The following is an 18,924-nucleotide window of genomic DNA, read 5'->3' on the forward strand; positions in this document are numbered from 1 at the left end:
CACGATCCTCATTTTTGGACCCTTTGTACTGATGTTTACATAGGGACTTTGAAACTGTTCGTAGCTCCAGATGCTGATGCAAAGTGGATTCTAAGCCAGACTCACAACATTTTTACTCAGGTATCACATAACTATAAATGGGGCAATGTCTCTAACTAGAAAATAAATGTTTGTGTGTGTGTGTGAGATTAAGAAATTACAGGACAAGATGTTTTATCTCTTAAAGCTTCCAAAAGCCTGAGTGGGGTTTATAAATTTAATTCTAGAAGCTGAGGATGTCTTCAGAATTTTTATGTGTGTGTGGGGAGCACACCTTATGGAGGCACTCAAGCAAGAAAAATATCCTCATTTTTATTGTACTAAAAGTAACTGAGAGGGAAAGCCTAGTATTAAATTCTTGTGAATCACTTACTGTTGTGGCCCAGCTTCTGTGAGAGATGGGGATATTTACTGCGGGGGGAGAGGACCAGAGGCAAAGAGACTGAAGGAGAGCTGCATGGCTTTAGTGAAAGATTAGAGGGGTTGGGGAACTGAGGCAACAAGAAGCTGCTGAGGGAGGCCCCTTCAGAAGTGAAAGTAGTTTAAATTGTTCACAGGCCCTGGCTCAGGCTCTGGCCTAGGGGTGTGCAGGGAAAATGTTTTGGGTTTTGTTTTTTTAATTCGCGTATACTAAAGCCAATTTTTTCAGTATTCCCGAATATCCCTGAATACCAGTACCAGTATTGGTGCCCCAAAATATTCGATATTCCTGAAAATATTCTGCTCCATTATATCCTATGGGGCCATTGTAGTCAATGGCAAAAATCTTCTAACGAGTATTCAGTGAACTTGGGGGGGGGGGGGTTAGGTAGAGGCACCAATGACTTGGGGGGGGGGGGTTTAGGTAGAGGCACCAAATTTGTACTGTAGCTGCTGGAGCCTCTCCCCAAACTTCCAAGTTTGGAAAAGATTGGACCAGGGGGTCCAATTCTAGGGGCATCCAAAGAGGGTTCCCCCAATCCTCCATTGTTTCCTATGGAAAGGGGAAAAGGCAGGCAGCAGTGTCTCCCAGAGAATCTCTGCACTAGAAAGTAAGTGGTGTGTGGTGTGAGGGGGCATGTTTGCAAGGCCAGCAGCAGAACCAGTGCAATGTGCCCCCCAGAACCAGTGCCACTGTGGCAGTCAATGCCCAAACCCAACAGGACTTAGGTAAAATCTGAGAATCTCTGGGGGCATGTTTGCAAGGCCAGCAGTAGAATCAGTGCAATGTGCCTGCCCACCAGAACCAAACCCCCCAAAAAGCTCCCACAAGCCAAGAAATAAAATATCAAGCACAGTTAAAAATATAACTTTTAAACTGCAAAATAACGGGCTGGCAACAAAACCACAAACTAGAAGAGCCCTCCCCCAAAAAATAACCCCAGGAAGAGGCCTGAGAGGCCCTCGGGCCCAGAGGCCTACCCACCACCACCACCCTCAGGCCCCAAACCCACCAACCCACAACAAAATAAGAAAGGTTTTTTAAAAGTGTTTAAAAGTGCCCTAATAAGTCAAAGTAGTGTGATGTCTTCTCTTCAGTCTTCTGTTGTCCAGCAGGCAGGATGGATTCTTGATTGAAGTAGTCCAACAGTCAGCAGCAGGAAAGCAGGGTCAGAGCAGTAGCAGAAGCCAGCCACACAATCTCCAACCCAGGCTCTCTCAGCAGCAGGGGCAGGAATGGAGTCAGCCAGCCAAAGACCACTGCTTTTATGCTCTCTGGGCATACACAGAATAATTTCAAAAAAGATCAAACTTCTGTGATTGGCCAAAGAGTAGTATGCCAAATCCTATTGGCCAGTGCTCCTCCCCTGGGAAAGCAGCAAACTAGTAGCTGGGCTTCAACAAATGAAGCCAGCAGCAACAACAGCCTTGCAAGCTGCAATGGCATTTGCTAATACATTGCAGTGATTGGCTGTCTGTAAGGTCCCTCTTCCTCCCTCCTGGAAAGCAGAGCAAAGGGTAGGAAAGAGACAAAAATGAAAAGCCGCCCTGAGCCACTGGGTAGGGCGGCATAGAAATTGCAAAAATAAATAAATAAATAAAAAGGGGGGGGGGAAAGCCTCCCAGCGCCTGTATTCGGTAATGCCAAAAAAGCCAAATGCCCCCTGAATATTTTCGGGGTATTTTGGCATTCAGTATTCGGCAGCCCAATCAAATCAAGGAAAAATGTCGAAAAGACATTTTTTTTGGTTTTTTCTGGTTTGGCTTTACTGAATGCATACCCCTATGCTGGCCTCAGAGGTTTGTCCTGCTGTGGCTCTTGCTCCCTGGCCTCAGACCAGGAAGAGTGGGGGCTTGTTGACATAGGCCCCCACCCCCAAACACCGGCTGGAGCAGGTGGCCAGTTGTAAGCTCCTCAGCTTTTTCCTAGCCCATTTTAAAACAAGCATGGCAAACAGATTTGTAGAACAAGTTTTTATTTGTAGAACTGTATTCTAATGTGGTTCGTGTTTCTATATTTGCAGGCTGGAGTAAGACAACTCTATGTACAGATTGAGTTTGCCGCTATGTAGCAACTATCTTCCTGTTCCCTTTGGACCAAAGCTTTCTAGTACTGTAATGGTTTAAGACTTTGTACTTTCATTGGAACAGAGGCCCCTTCTTCTCGACATTTCTCCAAACCTGAATAGAGACTGCCAACTTGTGGCTACATAAAGAGGGGGGGTGGAAATGGAAAGGGTACAGACCTGGATCTTCATGAGCCCTAAACCTTTGTGAATTATTTGCTGAGTTCCAGCAGCAAACTTAATAATGTGGTATTGTAATCATTGGTTATGCTTTTTCCGAAGCTGGTGAAGCTATTGCTGAATCCCACAAAGCCAGTGTTGTTATGGGAAAGGGGCTGAAAGGAAGTTTTATTTTGCTCATATGTCACTGTGGTTGACATTCTACAACCTTACTGTATGTTAACACTGTTTGTACTTTTGCAAACTTAATGAACCAAACCATATTGGGTTTTAGTGCCTTTCTATCAGAATATCTGCCAGAACAGATATGGAACATTGGGGGGGGGGATTTTTATTGATTTTTATGGCTACTACTTGTACCAATAGAATTCTTGCTTGTGATTGGTGTGATTTATGTGTAACTGCATAACGATAGCTCTTTGATTCCCTTCTTACTATTACATTTTAAATTTCCATGGAGGTGACTCTTCAGTTTTATAATACAAAGGCTTAACGATTTCAGGAGGTTTGTTTACAAAGTGCTTGACTACCAAGAAGTACGACCAGACAGATAGTGCCTCGGCTCTCTAGCAGTAATGTAAAATTACTGCGTTTGGTCATAAGGCTAGAGGAAAACCTGCAGGAAAGTGATGCTACTGCTTGGTCCTTTCAGTTTTTCTTCTTTCATATGCAAGCTTCTTAACTTGTGCATAAGCCATGCCATAAAGATTATTAGTTGATGTGCTATTTTTTTAATGAGGCACTTGAAAAGGATGCTTTGTATGTATCACCTCTTCCTGGTTTTGTTGGCTGAGGAGGGGTGCTATGTCTGGCTGACTTAATGGGAGAATGAAGGCTTTATAGATGCTGGCTGATAGATGATATGTATTTTGGCTTCCAATTCCATGTTTGCACCTAGTATTAGCAAGCACTTCAGTCTTGAAGAGCCCATAAATATTTAGCCAGAACGTTTACCCAAGAAATTGCACCAGCCCCTATCTGCAGCAGCACCCATAGTTATTGTGGATTATCATGGAACATAATTGGGTTTTGCTGAATCATAGCCTGTGTATTTTGAAGTTTGATAGTACATTTGAGTTTAAAACCAGCCGTGGGGTTTTTTTCCAGCAAAGCCCTATGGCACTTAACACCAGGCAAGTCTTTTAGTAAGTTGTTCTGTGGTTCAACCAACATCTGCTCAAAGCTGCCATCTTTCATGCTTTGTCTTAATTTGAGGTTTCTTTTAAATGTTACAGGAGTGCCATGATACATTTTCCCCGTGTGTTCATCCTGTAATGTTAATGTAATGTTTAAAGGCCTGGTGGGGCTGGTCACATGAGTCATGGCCCTGGAATCTGTGCTCTTTTGCTAGTAGAACATTTAGAGAGCACCTCAGACACTGAATAACAAGAATCCCATGGATGGTTTTCTTTGTGTCTAATGCTGAAGCTGATTTTGGTGGAAATTGGGAGTGTGTGCTAGGAATACTTTTTACTAATCAGAACAGCTGAGAAGTATTCCATTAATGGAAACCACTCCCTTGGTTTTCCAAAGGCTGCTTACCCGGTTACATGGAGTAATCAAGATAAGGTTGCTTTAAGGGGGGGGGGGAACTTGCTGCTTGATGATGTAATTGTTTCTCCAAAATACATACATTGCAATGGCATTAGGTATTTCTGACACCTGCATTAGAGAGGTTGCTGGAATAATGTCTAGTGTGGCCATTGTTTTACCAAAATAAAGCACCCTTGTAAATTCATTTCAGCCCATTTTGATTTTAGGTAATCTCTTATGTACTATTTAAGTGCTAGTTGTGGTTTGCTTGCTGCTAGTTTAGCAAGACCCAAGCTGTAATTCAAGATACGGAGATGAATCTTGGCCCATGATGTTTCTACAGCCATGTGTCTGGATTGCATTCCTTTCCACAGGACACATTCTTCACAAATTATTATTTTCCTTCAAGGGCTAAAGGTATTTCCCTGCATGGAAATTTCTGTGTACCTCGCCACTTAACATATGCACTGTGCCAAATATCTGTGCCATACATTATTCATGAGCCATGATAGACTCACACTGTCTCTACCTGGAAACGATCTACCTGAGGAATATAGTAATATGTGAAATGGCTCTCAGTCCAGTTGACTTGATGTCTAGTTCAGCAAAATGATTTTCACTTTTTAGTTTAAAAGGACTGCTCATTTGTCCAGCTCAGCACTTCACTTGCACTGTCGGATGAAGGTTTCCATCACGGGGCATGGCTGCTTAGGCTCCTTTTAGTGCTATTAATTTGCTTAAGGCATTTTTGCAAAGAAGTGATTGTCTTTACTGCTGTTGACCTTTCTCAGCCCTGTGACACATACCAACGCTTGTTAAATCATACTCTCCCAAACACATTTGTGTTTATCTGTTTTTGAAGGCACAGATTAACTTAGTGCATTGCTATGGTACAACCTACATTCCAGTGCAGCCATGTAATTACCCAGTAAACAGAATGTGCAGATTTGTCTCCATCACAATACAAGCTTTTCAATTTAGGGGAATGAGTCTTTAGTATAATAGGCTGCCTGATATTGGAAAGAAAACAAAGTATCCTGCCATCTAGTAATAGGGTGGTGTTTATTACTGAGTAAATAGGTTCAGTGGTCTCTTTTTTTCATGAAAGGCACTGATAGAATTCTCGAGACTCCTGCATTTGTCTTCCTTTAGCAACCTGTCAGTAGTTACAGGGGTGTGCATGTATTGGGAGGGTGGGGTCATTCCCATTTATCAGCTGAAATTATCAGAATACAGGTGAGTAACATAAATAGGAATGCTCATTTTAAAAAATCACCATAATGTATTTCTCAGGCACTGAAGAGGTCATAGCTGTGAATTTTCCATTTTCCAAACTAGATGTTACAGACAGGCCCTTGGTATACGGTATGGAAGGAAAACATGTCTTTGTACTTTAATGCAGTTTAAACACGAGTACCCCAATTTTTAGCTTTTGGGTTGGACCAGACTCCTCCATTAAATGATGTGCTGCACAATATCAGCAGAGGTGGGAACAATCTCCTTAGTTCTCCCACTCCTGCTATACCTTTCTGTAGTATAGCAGAAGGATACTTTTAAAAGTGAAAGCTTCCAATTGTTTTGACACCAAACAGTGTTGTCCTGCAAACAAGATGTTGTGGTGCAATTCTGTGGTTGAGGTTTTGAAGTAATTTGAAGGATTAAACCTGAAGCAATGCTGAGTGCTAACTGCATTTTACCAAGTTCACGTGCACACATAAACACACAATAAGAATTTAGCAATTGGCAGTTGCTATCCCTGGTCAGAGATACATTGCAACTTAAACCAATTATTCAACTTGCAGAAAAACAGTACAGCTTTGCATCCAACTATGTCACGCTGCGTTGGTCTGGCAAGCGTGGCTGTCCTGATTTGAAGAAAACACAGAGTTTTGGGATATGCCCTGTCCACTTTCTGATCAAGCTATTTTAATTTGTTGACCTTGTCCTGGTTATTCTATGTAGCTGTTCTGTTGCTTTTTGCTGCAAGGAATCTTTCTCCAATGGACAATTCTGTGTTCCTCATCATTCCCCCCCTCTTCCTGGTTGCTGTTTTCTGTTGTAGATGCTTGAATTTCACTGTCCTCACACTTAACAATTGTCCCATTAATCTTCTGCTTAACTGTTGTAATGACGCCCTGTAGAAAATACATAGTCTACATGCCAAATCTCAGCTGGCAATTGAAAATGCCTTGACAAATATGAAATTAACCCTTTTCAGTGACTGCTGCCTCACAACTTTTTGTTCGGGATCAGTTTTGGGTATGAAATGCTTCATGGAAGCAATGTTTCATAGTATTCATCCCAGAAGTATCTCATGAGGGAAGTGGTAGGCACAGTGATTTTATTGCCAAAACTTAACCTATGAGTTCTAGAGTGGACTGGCTGGACTGTGAAATCCTGAGTGGGAAAATATTGCTGAAGCTATTTCTTAAATTGCACATAAGGCAAGGACCTTGCTGTCATCAGCCTTTTATTCTGTTTGTAAATGTATTATGATTTCCCTGTTAGGTAAATTCAAACAGGTGACTACACATCAGCGATGATTGTATTTGGTACCTGGGAATACTAAAGTTAGTAGCCAGTCTGACTTGCCTAAGTGCAATATTGGATATTTCAATGCATCTTTTTCTACTTGAATATGTACTATTAAATATTTAAACAGCTATGTTTGAGACAATACTTGGGATCAGTTTTCCTACCAATAAACTTCCTTTTTAAAAAGCCCAAAGGCTGTGCATCTCTTTCCTTAGACCAAGTCCCCCAATACTGCTGTGGTACATCTAAGTCTCTCAACTATCTCCGTGTAGGCAATTTAAAAAACAAACAAACAAAACCCTGTGGGAATCATTTGACTCCAGGTATGGTGAAAGCAATGCATTGATGCATCTCTTTGACTGCTAAGACTGAGCCATTGTGAAGTAAAAGTGCAATGTTGGGAGGCAGATTCAGAGGAACCATTTCGCAGGTATAGCAACAGGCCAAGCATTTGGCAGCAGTGGCTGGTGATCAAGGTGGTACTTTCCCCAGCTGTTAAGATCGCAGTCTTTGCTGCTAGTTGCTGCTTCATTCTCATCGAAGTAAGTAAACCCATGTTCAAGTTGTACCTCTTCACGCTATAAGTGGTGGTCACCAATGCTCCCTCTAAACTGTGGAGTCTTGTGAGCAAAAATTCTACTTTGTGAGCTACTGGCATTAATACATACATACGAATCTCATCTACTTTAATTTCATGCAGCTTCAATGTTCTTTATTGCTAAGGCAGGTTCAAAGAGCTAAAACTACTGAATTGCCTCATAACCATTAGAGCTAGAAAGTACTATGCAAATATTGACAACTTTACCTGATGGTAGCTGCAGCCTGGGAGCAGAACCAGCATCGGGCCTCCCAGGCAGTCAATGGAGGTAGTCCTCCCTCCCCTCCCTGTACCCACCCACCCACTCCCCTTTTTAACTTACCCTGGATCGACACATTCAATAAAGATTAGCTGTATAGAAAATTCTATTCAGTTTTCAAATATGACTTTATTTACAGCAAAGAGTTTAAGCATCTCTATTTCCAGCGGATGCAGAATGCCGGTTATGATCATAGAGTGTAGAGGACCTCCAAGTTCTGCTGTGATCATTTCCTGTAGTGTACCTGAAGCAATCTTTTGATCCACTGCACCCACTCTTGCTAAGCCAACACATACAGTATCTTCTGTAACTTCTGTAAGAACAATTAAGAAGAGAAGGTTATGGGGGGGGGGGGGGGGTTGGTACATGCCTTACTTATTCAGGAAGTACCACTGTTGTCTTCCCCTAAACAGAGAGAGACTGATTAAGGCCTTGCAAAAGCATTGTGTTACTCTTAAGCAGGCAGACCAGTGCAGGGACTTCTTTGAAGATCGCAGAATATGTTGCTTAAGCACCAACCATTGTTACTAATAGGATGTGGTAAAAAAAATGGTACAGGACTAACCCAGGAAACAAGCTGTCATTGTTCTGTGGGGCATAAGAATTACTGGTATAAGTGAGGCAAGTTACTAGATATACAAAGGCTGGATTTTGCTTGGAAACTGGGGACTCACTGAAACATAGATAGGCTTGCACTGAAGGGGGAAAAGGCACTGTAACATTGTTCTCTCCATGAAATATAAATGGGCAAGTAAATCAAATATACGGACTATAGATCAGGACACAATTCACAATACTATGCACAATTCACAGGAGGAAAGAAGTGATGCAGAAGTTTCTTAGGGGAGCAGGATTATGGGACAGCTGGGACTATAATTCCCAACATGTGCCATCATCAGTGTGAGAACTATTCCTTATAGTCTTCTCCTTTCTGAAGTATACGTGACAGAGTGAACTGTTTTCACCCCGTGGAACCTGGAAAGCTGGTGTTTATATGTTCAGTTCCAACTACCTAAGCTGTTCGATTAAAACACAGGTTTCAGACTTGAACCCCTGAAGACTGAACATTAAAATGCTTTTCCCTTAATTGATGTGCTTTTAGATAGCTGCTTCTAGGGGGTCAAGAAGCAAATGAGGTATCTCCCACAACTGGAAAGATTAATAAAGCCAAAGCAGTGTACTAAAAAACTCCACGTGGGTCTGACATTTTTTCCCTGAGACCAATTGGTCCTTCAAGCTTGTGGGTAGATTGTATTTAGACCAACAATCTGTGGCCTCAGCTGTATGCTTCCAGTGCTACGGACATTCATCGTGGCTGGGGAATATCTGTGCCAATTTTAGGACGGCCTGCTTCCATCATAAACCAGGAGTTATTCCACTCCAACGCAGTATGCTCACTCTGGGTGTCTAGTCTCAGAAGATGGGGACAAGAACTGACTTCCATACCTGGTTCTTCCCCTTCTTGCCTTCTATTCTGAACAATGGCAAGAAGCTGCTCAGCTGCTTCATTCACTCTCATATACCGTGGTGGTTCATAAATTTTCTTCCCCCTGATGAAAGAGAGAACATCAGCAGTGGTTCAATAATTACCTCATCTCATCACCGGTACTGGTCCTTAGTTTCATTTAGTTGCCTTGTTTGATCAGACTACGTTCCTATCTTCTGTCTGCCACTTGAGTGCCTCTGGATGCTCACAAGCGGGGCATAAAGTTGATGTCCACCTTTTGCTGTCTGTTCCTTGCACATGGTAGTCAAAGATCTAACTATCGTTACCACATAACTCCTTTTCCCAGTAACCTTGAGGGGCCTACATCTCTACTGTTTTCTCTATCTTCTAGGAAGATTCTCTAGAAAGGGTTCTCTAGGAACCTGTGGGTTAGAGACTAGTGGATGTTTACTGTTCTGCTTCTTTGATCAATGGAAGACACAAGGCAACGCTTTGCTGTCTTGCAAGTTTTTAAATAGCCTGATCCAGGAATAGTTTTAGGTATGCAAGAGCTGTGATGCAAACAAGCAGACTGCCCCATAGATTTCAATGTCAAAGGGCTCTGTGCGTACTCTTTAAGAACTGCTCCCAACAATGAAGTTGGTAAGAATACCCCTGAATCAGGGCCACCAAGCGGCTGTTCTGAGGCTTTCAGTCTTGTCATGTATGCTATAATTCCTAAACTTAAAATACTCACTATTTCTGAAGGAAATGGTACGTATTGCGACTAAACTTAAAATACTCACTATTTCTGAAATGGTACGTATTGCAATAGAAAAACCAGATTCTACCTCAGTCACATACTTTTAGACCCCTGCTAATCTATGGCTAACTACCACTGCTTTACAGAGAGCGCTTCCAGTGCCAAATTGGAAAGGAAGCCTGTATTTTTCTACCATATACTATATAGTTACATAATTATAGGCCCAAAAGCCAATTCTCAAAGAGTTGTTTTCTACAGAGTTTGCCAACTCTGGATTTGGCCAAACGACGTTTATGTAGCAGTTCCAAAGTAAATTTCCACCAGAGATCATCAGGCGGTATGAATGTGAACTGAAAACAAAGTGAGGACATGCCCAGAAATGAGAAATCATTCCAGCAGAGATGAGCTGGTGGAGAGGACAGGGGAAGTTGCCTTGAAACTTGGCTCATCTCTCCTAGGTTAACAATGCTGAATAACCCAAAGGAGGAAAAATAAAAAATATCACAGACAAAATGACTTGAGGTCATAGCTAGTTCATGCACTTTTTCCAGGTAAGCATACGTTCTGAATCCAAAAGAAGTGGAATAGGTGGAACTGCCTGACGATGCTGGCCCTGTGGATGGAAGAAGGCACGCAAAAGGGACTGAGCCAAACTAGACGTCATTGAACCAGCAGCAAGACAGACTTGTGGAGTTGGCACATAGAGACCTGATTTCATAACGGAACTTTAAAGAGAAGGAAGCTGCATGACTGTGCATCTGTTCCTGAAGCAAATCTCCTCCTCCTGCCTTAACTAGAGCTAAGGAGATGCTGGCAATCCATTAACCAGGTTCCTTCTTTCATCAGAATTATTAACTACACTCAAACCCTGGTCAAGAATCTTACTTCAGTGAGAAATCTGTCCTTCACTGCAGCAGGCATTTTTTTTTGGGGGGGGGGAGATGCCCCCCTCACCATGTACATTATTTTGTTCACTTCTTGTGCCTTAGGATTTTTTATATAGTGTGGTCTTTACTTATATGCCAGCTCTAAACTGTGAATTATGTGCATAGAATAGTCATTACTATGTATTGAAATCACATGCATTTCTGAAAAGTCAGCTCACCTCATGAGATTCTCCAAAGACTGCTCCTTCACTTTAATGTCTGCAAGGAAACAAAATCTAACATATACTTTAAGTTCAGCACAATTAATACTATTTTCACAAACTTTTAACATCCTCCAGGTTATTTTTTCTGCATCTGCTAACTCCTTCTGATATACAACCATCTATCTCACACACACAGTTCTGTAGTTTTCATTTCCTCCCAGACACCACTTTTCATTCTGCATTGTATTACTGTACTTATTTCACATAGTAAAATAGGTAGAATTACAGTAAGATTGAACAATACAAGAAAGGATATCCTTTAACTGAAGCCTGTTAAATATATGCTGGAATTTATAGGAAATAAATTACTTCTTTACACAGAGAGTGATTAAAATATGGAGTTCGCTGCCAGAGGATGTAGTGATGGCCACAAGAATATACAGCTTTAAAAGGGATTAGATAGATTCATGGAGGATAAGTCTATTGGTGGCCACTAGACATCGTAACTGAGGGGAACCTCCATATTCAGAGGCACTAAACCTCTAAATCCCAGAGCCAGGAGGCAACTTCAGGGGAAGGTCTCAGCCTGCATGCCGTTATTGGCCCTCCAGAGGAATTAGTTGGCCACAGTGTGAGACAGGATGCTGGACTAGAAGGACTACTGGTCTGATCTGCAGGGTTCTTCTTATGTTCTTAGCTACAATTCTATCTTAGAAGCAAGTCCTACTTATTTTAGTAAGACTGCTTGCATCAGTAGGTTTGGGAATAAACTGGAAATACAATCTCAAAACTGTTTCATCTTCCTGTATCCTAAGGGAAAAAGATCTAGCAAGATCAAAGTTAATCAACATTTTTGATTGCTTAATTAAAGCTTAAGGAGCATGGGTGAGCCATGGGCAAGAGCTGTGGACCATGATACCATACAGGAACCGAAGTCACGTCTGCAGTTCCTTCCTGCCACAAATTCTCAAAACATGTTAGAGAGAGAGAGAGAGAGAGAGAGAGAGAGAGAGAGAGAGAGAGAGAAACATGCACCAGTGCTTTAAATATCCTCTTTTCTATTACAGATGCAACACACCCTTTTGTAGACTGCGCTCTCTCTCATAATTGCTCAGGCAATGTGATTAACATAGTCCATTAAAAATTAGCATTAGATCACGGTCAAAGGTAGCCGGAGACAGACCTCTTATGTGATTTCATTATTTTAATCTTGGAAATACTCAAGTTTTTGGTAACCTCTTCAAAGAACAAGTCCCAGTGAAAATATCTGCTTGGATCCCATGAGCTGCAACTGCCTGCAAATCTTCCTCGTCTCTCTCTTCCCTGAGCAGCTTCCTAAGAATTTGATGCTTGGAATTATGGGAGCTCTGTGAACAAAACAGAAATGGGGCTTGGGGGCCTGCTATGGACAGGGGGAGTCAAGTGACCACCACCTCCATTCTTCCACTGGCCAAGTTTCCACTGACACAGGAAGCTGGGTCAGTGCAAGGGGAAAGTATGGATGATGTCACCTCCTAGTCCCCCCCCCCCTGCATCTATAGGGCTCATGTGGTTCCCAGCATGAACTATTCAGAGGTCTTGTGAAGTTGCTGCTGGTGGTGGAAGGGGCAAATTGGTCAGATTTGTGACTGTCTTCTGTTTGTGGTTCTAACCCATTAATTTGTGTGTGTGTGTGTTACATGCTGTCAAGTCGCTTCCAACTGATGGCAACACTATAACATTGTCCAAAATATCCAAATTGTTAGCCTTCTCAGGTCTTGCAAACTGAGGGCCGTGGTTTCTTTTATTGAGTCAATCCATTTCATGTTGGGTTTTCCTCTTTTCCTGCTGCCTTCCACTTTTCCTAGCATTATTGTCTTTTCCAGCAACTCTTAACTTCTCATAATGGGACCAAAGTATGAAAGTCTGTTTAGCCATTTTAGTTTCTAGGGAGAGTTCAGGTTTTATTTGGTCTACAACCCACTTATTTGTCTTTTTGGCGATCCACAGTATCCACAAGACTCTCTACCAACACTGCATTTCAAAGGGATCTACTTTCTGTCAGCTTTCCTCATTGTCCAACTTTCACACCCATACATAGTAATGGGAAATACTATGGCACGAATCAATTTGATCTTGGTTGCCAGCAACACGTCCTTACACTTATGGATCTTTTCTAGCTCCTTCATGGCTGCCCCTCCCAGTGTCAATCTCCTTCTGATTTCTTGGATGCAGTCTCCCTTTTAGTTGATGATGGAGCCAAGGAACAGAAAACCTTGAACAACATCAATTTCATCATCAACCTTAAAGATGTTTAATTCCCCAGTAGACTTTACTTTTGTTTTCTTCATGTTCAGCTGTAATCCCGCTTTGGCACTTCCTGCTTTAACATTCATCAGTAGTTGTTTCAAGTGTTCACTGTTTTCTGCCAATAATGTGGTACTATCTGCATATTTCAACCTATTAATGTCCCTCCATCATTTTTCACTCCACCTTCATCTAAATGTAACCCAGCCTTCTTTATGATAAATTCTGAATAAAGATTGCACAGGGAGATAAAATGCATCCTTGTCTGACAGCTTTGCCAACTGGAAACCATTCTGTTTCTCCATATTGTGTCCTAACAGACATATTGTGTCAAAACAATCAGATGTTGTGGCACACCCAACCGCAGCTTTTCAAGATCCACACAGTCAAAAGCCTTGCTGTAATCTGTGAAACGCAAGAGTCTAGTAGCATCTTGAAGACTAACAAAATTTGTGGAAGGAGCAATGCATTCCACAATGGAGGCCTGCCCTCACAATGGAAAAGGGTGCAGTGCAAGCAGATCCAAGCTTCCCCCCCCCTTTTGGTATGCCTCTCAGTCATGCAACAGAAAGGTCCTATGCACTGATTTATCTGTTAGAGAAAAATCAGCATATCTGCAAAGCCATGTGATTGATCAATACTTTTATCTTTATTTTCCCAATACAACTTGGCTACATTTTGTAATCTGGGTTTTTCTATTTAAAAATTGGCTTGGATCCAGTGTTTCCTCTAGGCTGAGTTACTGTGAGCTAGCTCACAGTTTTTTAGCCTTTGCCTCACACATTTTTGTTGTAACTCACAACTTTATTGTCTCTGGACTTGTCTGGACTTGTCAGCACTACAGGTCGGATCCAATGGTTCCTTCTTGATAACTGGGGAATCGTTTGCTGGAGAAAATGCTTCCCTTTAGTGGAAGTTAATCTTTCTTCAAATGATGATTGTTCACTTAGTGAAAGGGACTAAACCCAAAGTTTTTGGGGTTTTTTTAAAAAAAACACGTTTTCATTTACTCAGGATGATTTAGAGAAACTAGAGAAATATGGAAGAAAGGAAACTGTATGCCAGTTTTCCCTCTAAGCTGAGTTAGTGTGAGCTAGCTCAGTTTTTTAGCCTTTGCCTCAGACATCTTTTGTCTTAGCAACTTTAATGCCAGTAGCTCACAAGGTAGAATTTTTGCTCACAAGACTCCACAGCTTAGAAGGGAGCACTGGACCCAAACAGGTTCTCCATGGGTGAAAAGGGTAGTCAGGGTTCCCCTTTGACCACATAAAAAGGCTATGCTGGGGATTAAGGGACCTGCATGGATAACACATGGGATAACACTAGTAAGGAGGGGAATTGGAGGAGACTGAGCTAAAAGGCTGGCTGGATCCAACCTGCAACGCTTTATTTACAGATTTTGCCAAATCCAAAAATACAAGACACACATATTAAAAGCAATCTAAAACAACATACTATCATTTTTCCTCTTAAACCTCAAGTCAGGAAAAAAATACATTTGTGTCTGACATTTTATACATGGAATATCAATAAAACCTTTGAGTTATTTCCAGCTTCTCTCTCTGTGGGAAATGAACTAACATCGTTCTGTATATCTAATGCCATTTCTAACACAGTTGTAATTTAATTTCATTTAACTAACCAGATTTGGGTCTAATCTTTTCTCTGCGTCCAGCAAGCACAGCTTCAGCCAACTACTTCAGCAAGTCCATTTTAATTTTCAACCCACTGTTTCTACCTCTCCTTCAATAAACCAATCTCTGCACGTATCATGGTTCCCACTGAAGACTTTTGTCAAGATTTGAAAAACAAAAGGCAGGAAAGAGGGGAGCAGAAGCCTACATTTTCACGAGACAAGATTTGAGTTCTGCATCGTTTAGTTGAATTGGGGGGGGTGGTGGCAGGGATGCTTTAGTGTGTTTTTATATCCCCCTTTCTTTACAGCCCTCACTTGGATGGCCCAGGCCAGCCCAGTCTCATCAGATCTTTGAAGCTGGTTAGTATTTGGATGGAAAACCACCAAGGGATACCAGGGTTGTGACACAGAGCCAGGCCATGGCAAACCACCTCTGAACATCTCTTGCCTTGAAAACCCCTCCTGGGGTCACCATAAGTCGGCTGTGACTTGACAGCACTTTACACATGTTTCTCTTTAAAAAACCCCAACGTTCGTACATTTGAATGGCTACAGTAAATTTCCAAGGCATAAATTGCTTCCAGACACTGATTCCTAGAGCAACTATGTGTGCATGTGCTGACTGACAAACTCATTATGTGCTGGCGAAACACAGCTGATTTCTAAAACGTTCATATAAATTTCCTTTCAACTTTGAGGTTTTGGGACACGATCGTGCAACTGCTGGCAAGTAAACAAAAAAACCCAATGGAAAGCAGAGTGGCTCTGAACGGCTGCAGTAATCAGGCTCATGTTCACCAGAATGTCTCTGCCCAGGGTGAAATCTTTTTAAACTCATAGGAAACGTATTTAGTGTGTGTGTGTGGGATAATTCCATTTAGACTGAAGTCATAGTCAGGAAAAAAATACTCATTCTTGTGCATCAACCTCAAGGTCAAGAAAAGACTGAATTGCTAGCCATCTGCCATCCATTCTGATGAGCAGGGCTATTTTTGGGCAGGAACGCACAGGAACGGCGTTCCGGCTGGCTCCCAAGTTGGCCACGCCCAGCATGAACTCATTAGCATAATAGGCCACACCCAACAGCAGAAACTCATTAGGATTGGTTACATTAGGGGTGTGTGGCCTGACATGCAAAGGAGTTCCTGCTCCAAAAAAAGCCCTGAGTTTTGACAACAAACAAGGTAAACAGAATAAGAAGCAAAAGGTGGGTGTGGCTGGATGACCACACTTCTGGTAACATGGGGGTGTGGCCTAAGGGGCTAATGAGCTGTGCTGTCGGGGTGTGGCCTAATATGCTAATGAGTTTCTGATGTTGGGTGTGGCCTATTACGCTAATGAGTTTCTGCTGGGCTTTTTCTACAAAAAGAGCCCTGCAGCATGTATGCAGTCCCTTTCACTGGCAGGCTAGTTTTTGTGTAAAAAGGCCCTTATAACTAACATGAATCCTGTCTTGGCAAAGAAGCCACGGAATGGCCACCTTTTTCCACTGGCCCAGTTCTTGATGCTTTCAAGGGTTGCTTGACCACAGCATAAGTAGGTGAAGCTTTCCCTGCAATCTAAGCAGAGGAATCTTCTAGCTGAAACCTGATATTCTTTTCAAGGGAACAATGATTCATTCCCTGATGAGCTGAATGATAAAGGTTGTTGAACAATCCTGCAGGAAAAACAAATACCCCCCCCCCCAGAACCCATTAAAATAGGGAGACAGTCAGGCTTGACCACTGTCTATGGCAATGTTTAACTTATTCAGTGTATTGTGCTTTTTTACCATCCTGTGGGGTGAGGAGGGCCACGGCTCAGTGGCACAGCCGATGCCTTCAGTCCCAGAAGGTCCCAAGTTCAATCCTCGGCATCTCCAGTTAAAAGAACCAGGTTATAGATGATGTGAAAAAACCCAACCCAAAACCCTGGAGAGCTGCTGCTAGGCAGAGTAAGGGCTGACCTTGATAGACCACTGGTCTGACTCACTATAAGGCCATTTCACGCCTGTTCACGAGTGTGTTTATCATGGATCTCCAAGCAAAGTCCAGACCCAACTTGCTTTGTTTCAGGATACTGTATCAGACCAACCCATTTTTGTTTAAAGTGCAGGAGCAATCAAACATGCAGCCCTCCGACCTGTAGATGGAAATGGCATAGTCCAGGAAGAGCTTGGCCAGCATGGCGCAGGGTGCTTGGCAGCATGGTGTCAAGACAAGGCTCTGGGAGACCCAAGTCCAAATCCCCACTCAGCTATGGAAGACTGCTGGGTGCCCCCAGCCTAACCTCTCCCCCAGGGTAGTTGTGAGGATAGAAGGATGAAGGAGAAAAGGTTGTAAGCCACTTTGGGTCTCCACTGGGAAGAAGAGTGGGGAATAAATGAACAAAATAACTAAATTCTGCTCTGCACGTACAAAAGGGCACCAAGCAGATAATATACGAGAAGTCGGCACCTGTTCCATTCAAACCAAGGTTGCCAGCCTCCAGGCGGTGGCTGGAAATCTCCCACTATTACAACTGATCTCCAGGTGGCAGAGATCAGCTCACCTGGAGAAAATGGGTGCTTTGGAAGGCTGACTCTGTGGCATTTATACTCCACTGAGGTCCCTCCCCTCTCTAAACCCCGCCCTCCTCTGCTCCACCCTCCAAATCTCCAGGTGTTTCCCAACTCTGAGCCAGCAACCCTAGTTCAAACTCACACTGAGAGGCAGCTCAGATTACTTCGGTCCCTTGACTATACCCCTCACCTCCCAATCACTGAGCTGGAGGCACATGCAAGGCAAAAAAAAAAAGGTGTTGATTTCTTTATCGAATCAACTTTAGTCTCTGCTGCTGCTTCTCCATTTAGACCAGAATGGGGAATCTTTCACTCCCTACTGTGCTCAGCTCCTAAAGGAGCATCCAAACACTCCAAGTAAACACTAGCTAAGTATGACAATCCACTGCAGACACAGATGCTCCTTACCCAGCAAGCAGAGAGTGTGCATCCCATTCTTCTTATTTTTGGTGATTTTATCAAAAAAACTCTCAGGCTTCCATGTATCTGTCCAGAAAACGATGGAAACCGTTTCTCCAAAACTGTAGAGCTGCCAGGAAGATGCAAAAGAGAAAACAGGAGTCAAAATTAGGCTGTAGCATCAAAAAGTATACATGCAGTATTGTTTTTTATATTGTACCAAAAGTACTGAACTTCCCCCTAGAATTAAATGGCCTTGGTTTCAAAATACTGTCTCTGGTCACGCTGACATTCCTTGAATTTCTAACCTTCTTACTATTTCAGAGATCTTTTTTGAATGGTGTCCTTTTACTCCTAGGAATGTCCTAGAATACCATTCTCTCCCCCACTCTGGTATTTTAAGACTAGAATCAACATGGAATTTAAACCTTCTATCAATTTTTTTCTACGAGCTGGGGAAATTTCATTCCACTGGTGGAAGGGTCTTTTGTTAGCAGGAAACAACTTTGCAGGTCAGCTCTTTGTTTTTAGCCTCTGAAAGACCATAAGGTATTTTAAGCTTGCATTTAAAAGTTAAAACGTGTGAATGCAACAAGACTGTTTTCAGACAGGTTTATTACACAGGCACACTCGTCAGGGACCCAAGATTGGCCTAGCTCACCATGAGGGTTCCGTCTACTCTGAGGTTAGGAGGGTATCTTGATATGGGTGCTCAGGGAGGCAGGACTAACTCTTCAACTTCCTGCCTCCTGGGTGAGCATCACCCCAGCTCAGTTTGGTTACTTCCTGAGCTAATGAACTCAGGAACAGGAAGGAATATAACAGAGGTAAAATGGCAACCAGAACAAGTAAGCCACTGTTAGAAACAAAACAACTGTACCAGAGGAACAGTATAAGTGGGGTTAAGGAAGGATTAGAGCAAGGAAACAGCTTCTCCTTCTTCCCCTTATTTGGGACTGTTAATGAAATTAAAAGAGAATCCATCTTTCTGATGGACTACGTAAGTTGGAGGTAAATCATGAGGGCCCTCCAGAGATCTAATCAGTGCCAATCATTCTCCTTGGGGTGGCGAGACATGGGTGGAAGGATGGGAGATGAATTTCTTGACTCCTGTGGAAGACTGTGGAATAAAGGTGGAGTCTGGCTGAAGCACCA

At 42.5% G+C, this 18,924-nt stretch overlaps 2 protein-coding genes across 2 annotated transcripts in view; one reads left to right on the forward strand and one right to left on the reverse strand.

The window, feature by feature from the left end:
- Window positions 1–3,021, forward strand: part of SLC30A7 (solute carrier family 30 (zinc transporter), member 7) — a 42,024-nt gene extending 39,003 nt beyond the window's left edge. Inside the window, exons 11-12 of the mRNA XM_015407748.1 lie at window positions 4–120; window positions 2,484–3,021. Of these exons, the coding sequence (XP_015263234.1) occupies window positions 4–120; window positions 2,484–2,531 (165 nt within the window). The 3' untranslated portion in view covers window positions 2,532–3,021. The remainder of the gene's footprint in view (window positions 1–3; window positions 121–2,483) is intronic.
- Window positions 3,022–7,740: 4,719 nt separating this feature from the next.
- The window catches only part of DPH5 (diphthamide biosynthesis 5), a 42,786-nt gene continuing 31,602 nt past the window's right edge, over window positions 7,741–18,924 (reverse strand). Inside the window, exons 5-8 of the mRNA XM_015407749.1 lie at window positions 17,779–17,899; window positions 10,925–10,964; window positions 9,077–9,180; window positions 7,741–7,943 (exon numbers count right to left, since the gene is read on the reverse strand). Coding sequence (XP_015263235.1) covers window positions 7,741–7,943; window positions 9,077–9,180; window positions 10,925–10,964; window positions 17,779–17,899 — 468 coding nt within the window. The remainder of the gene's footprint in view (window positions 7,944–9,076; window positions 9,181–10,924; window positions 10,965–17,778; window positions 17,900–18,924) is intronic.

The sequence above is a fragment of the Gekko japonicus genome, unplaced genomic scaffold, assembly GCF_001447785.1.
Source record: "Gekko japonicus isolate JY-2015 unplaced genomic scaffold, Gekko_japonicus_V1.1 scaffold2204, whole genome shotgun sequence".
Classification (NCBI taxonomy): domain Eukaryota; kingdom Metazoa; phylum Chordata; class Lepidosauria; order Squamata; family Gekkonidae; genus Gekko; species Gekko japonicus.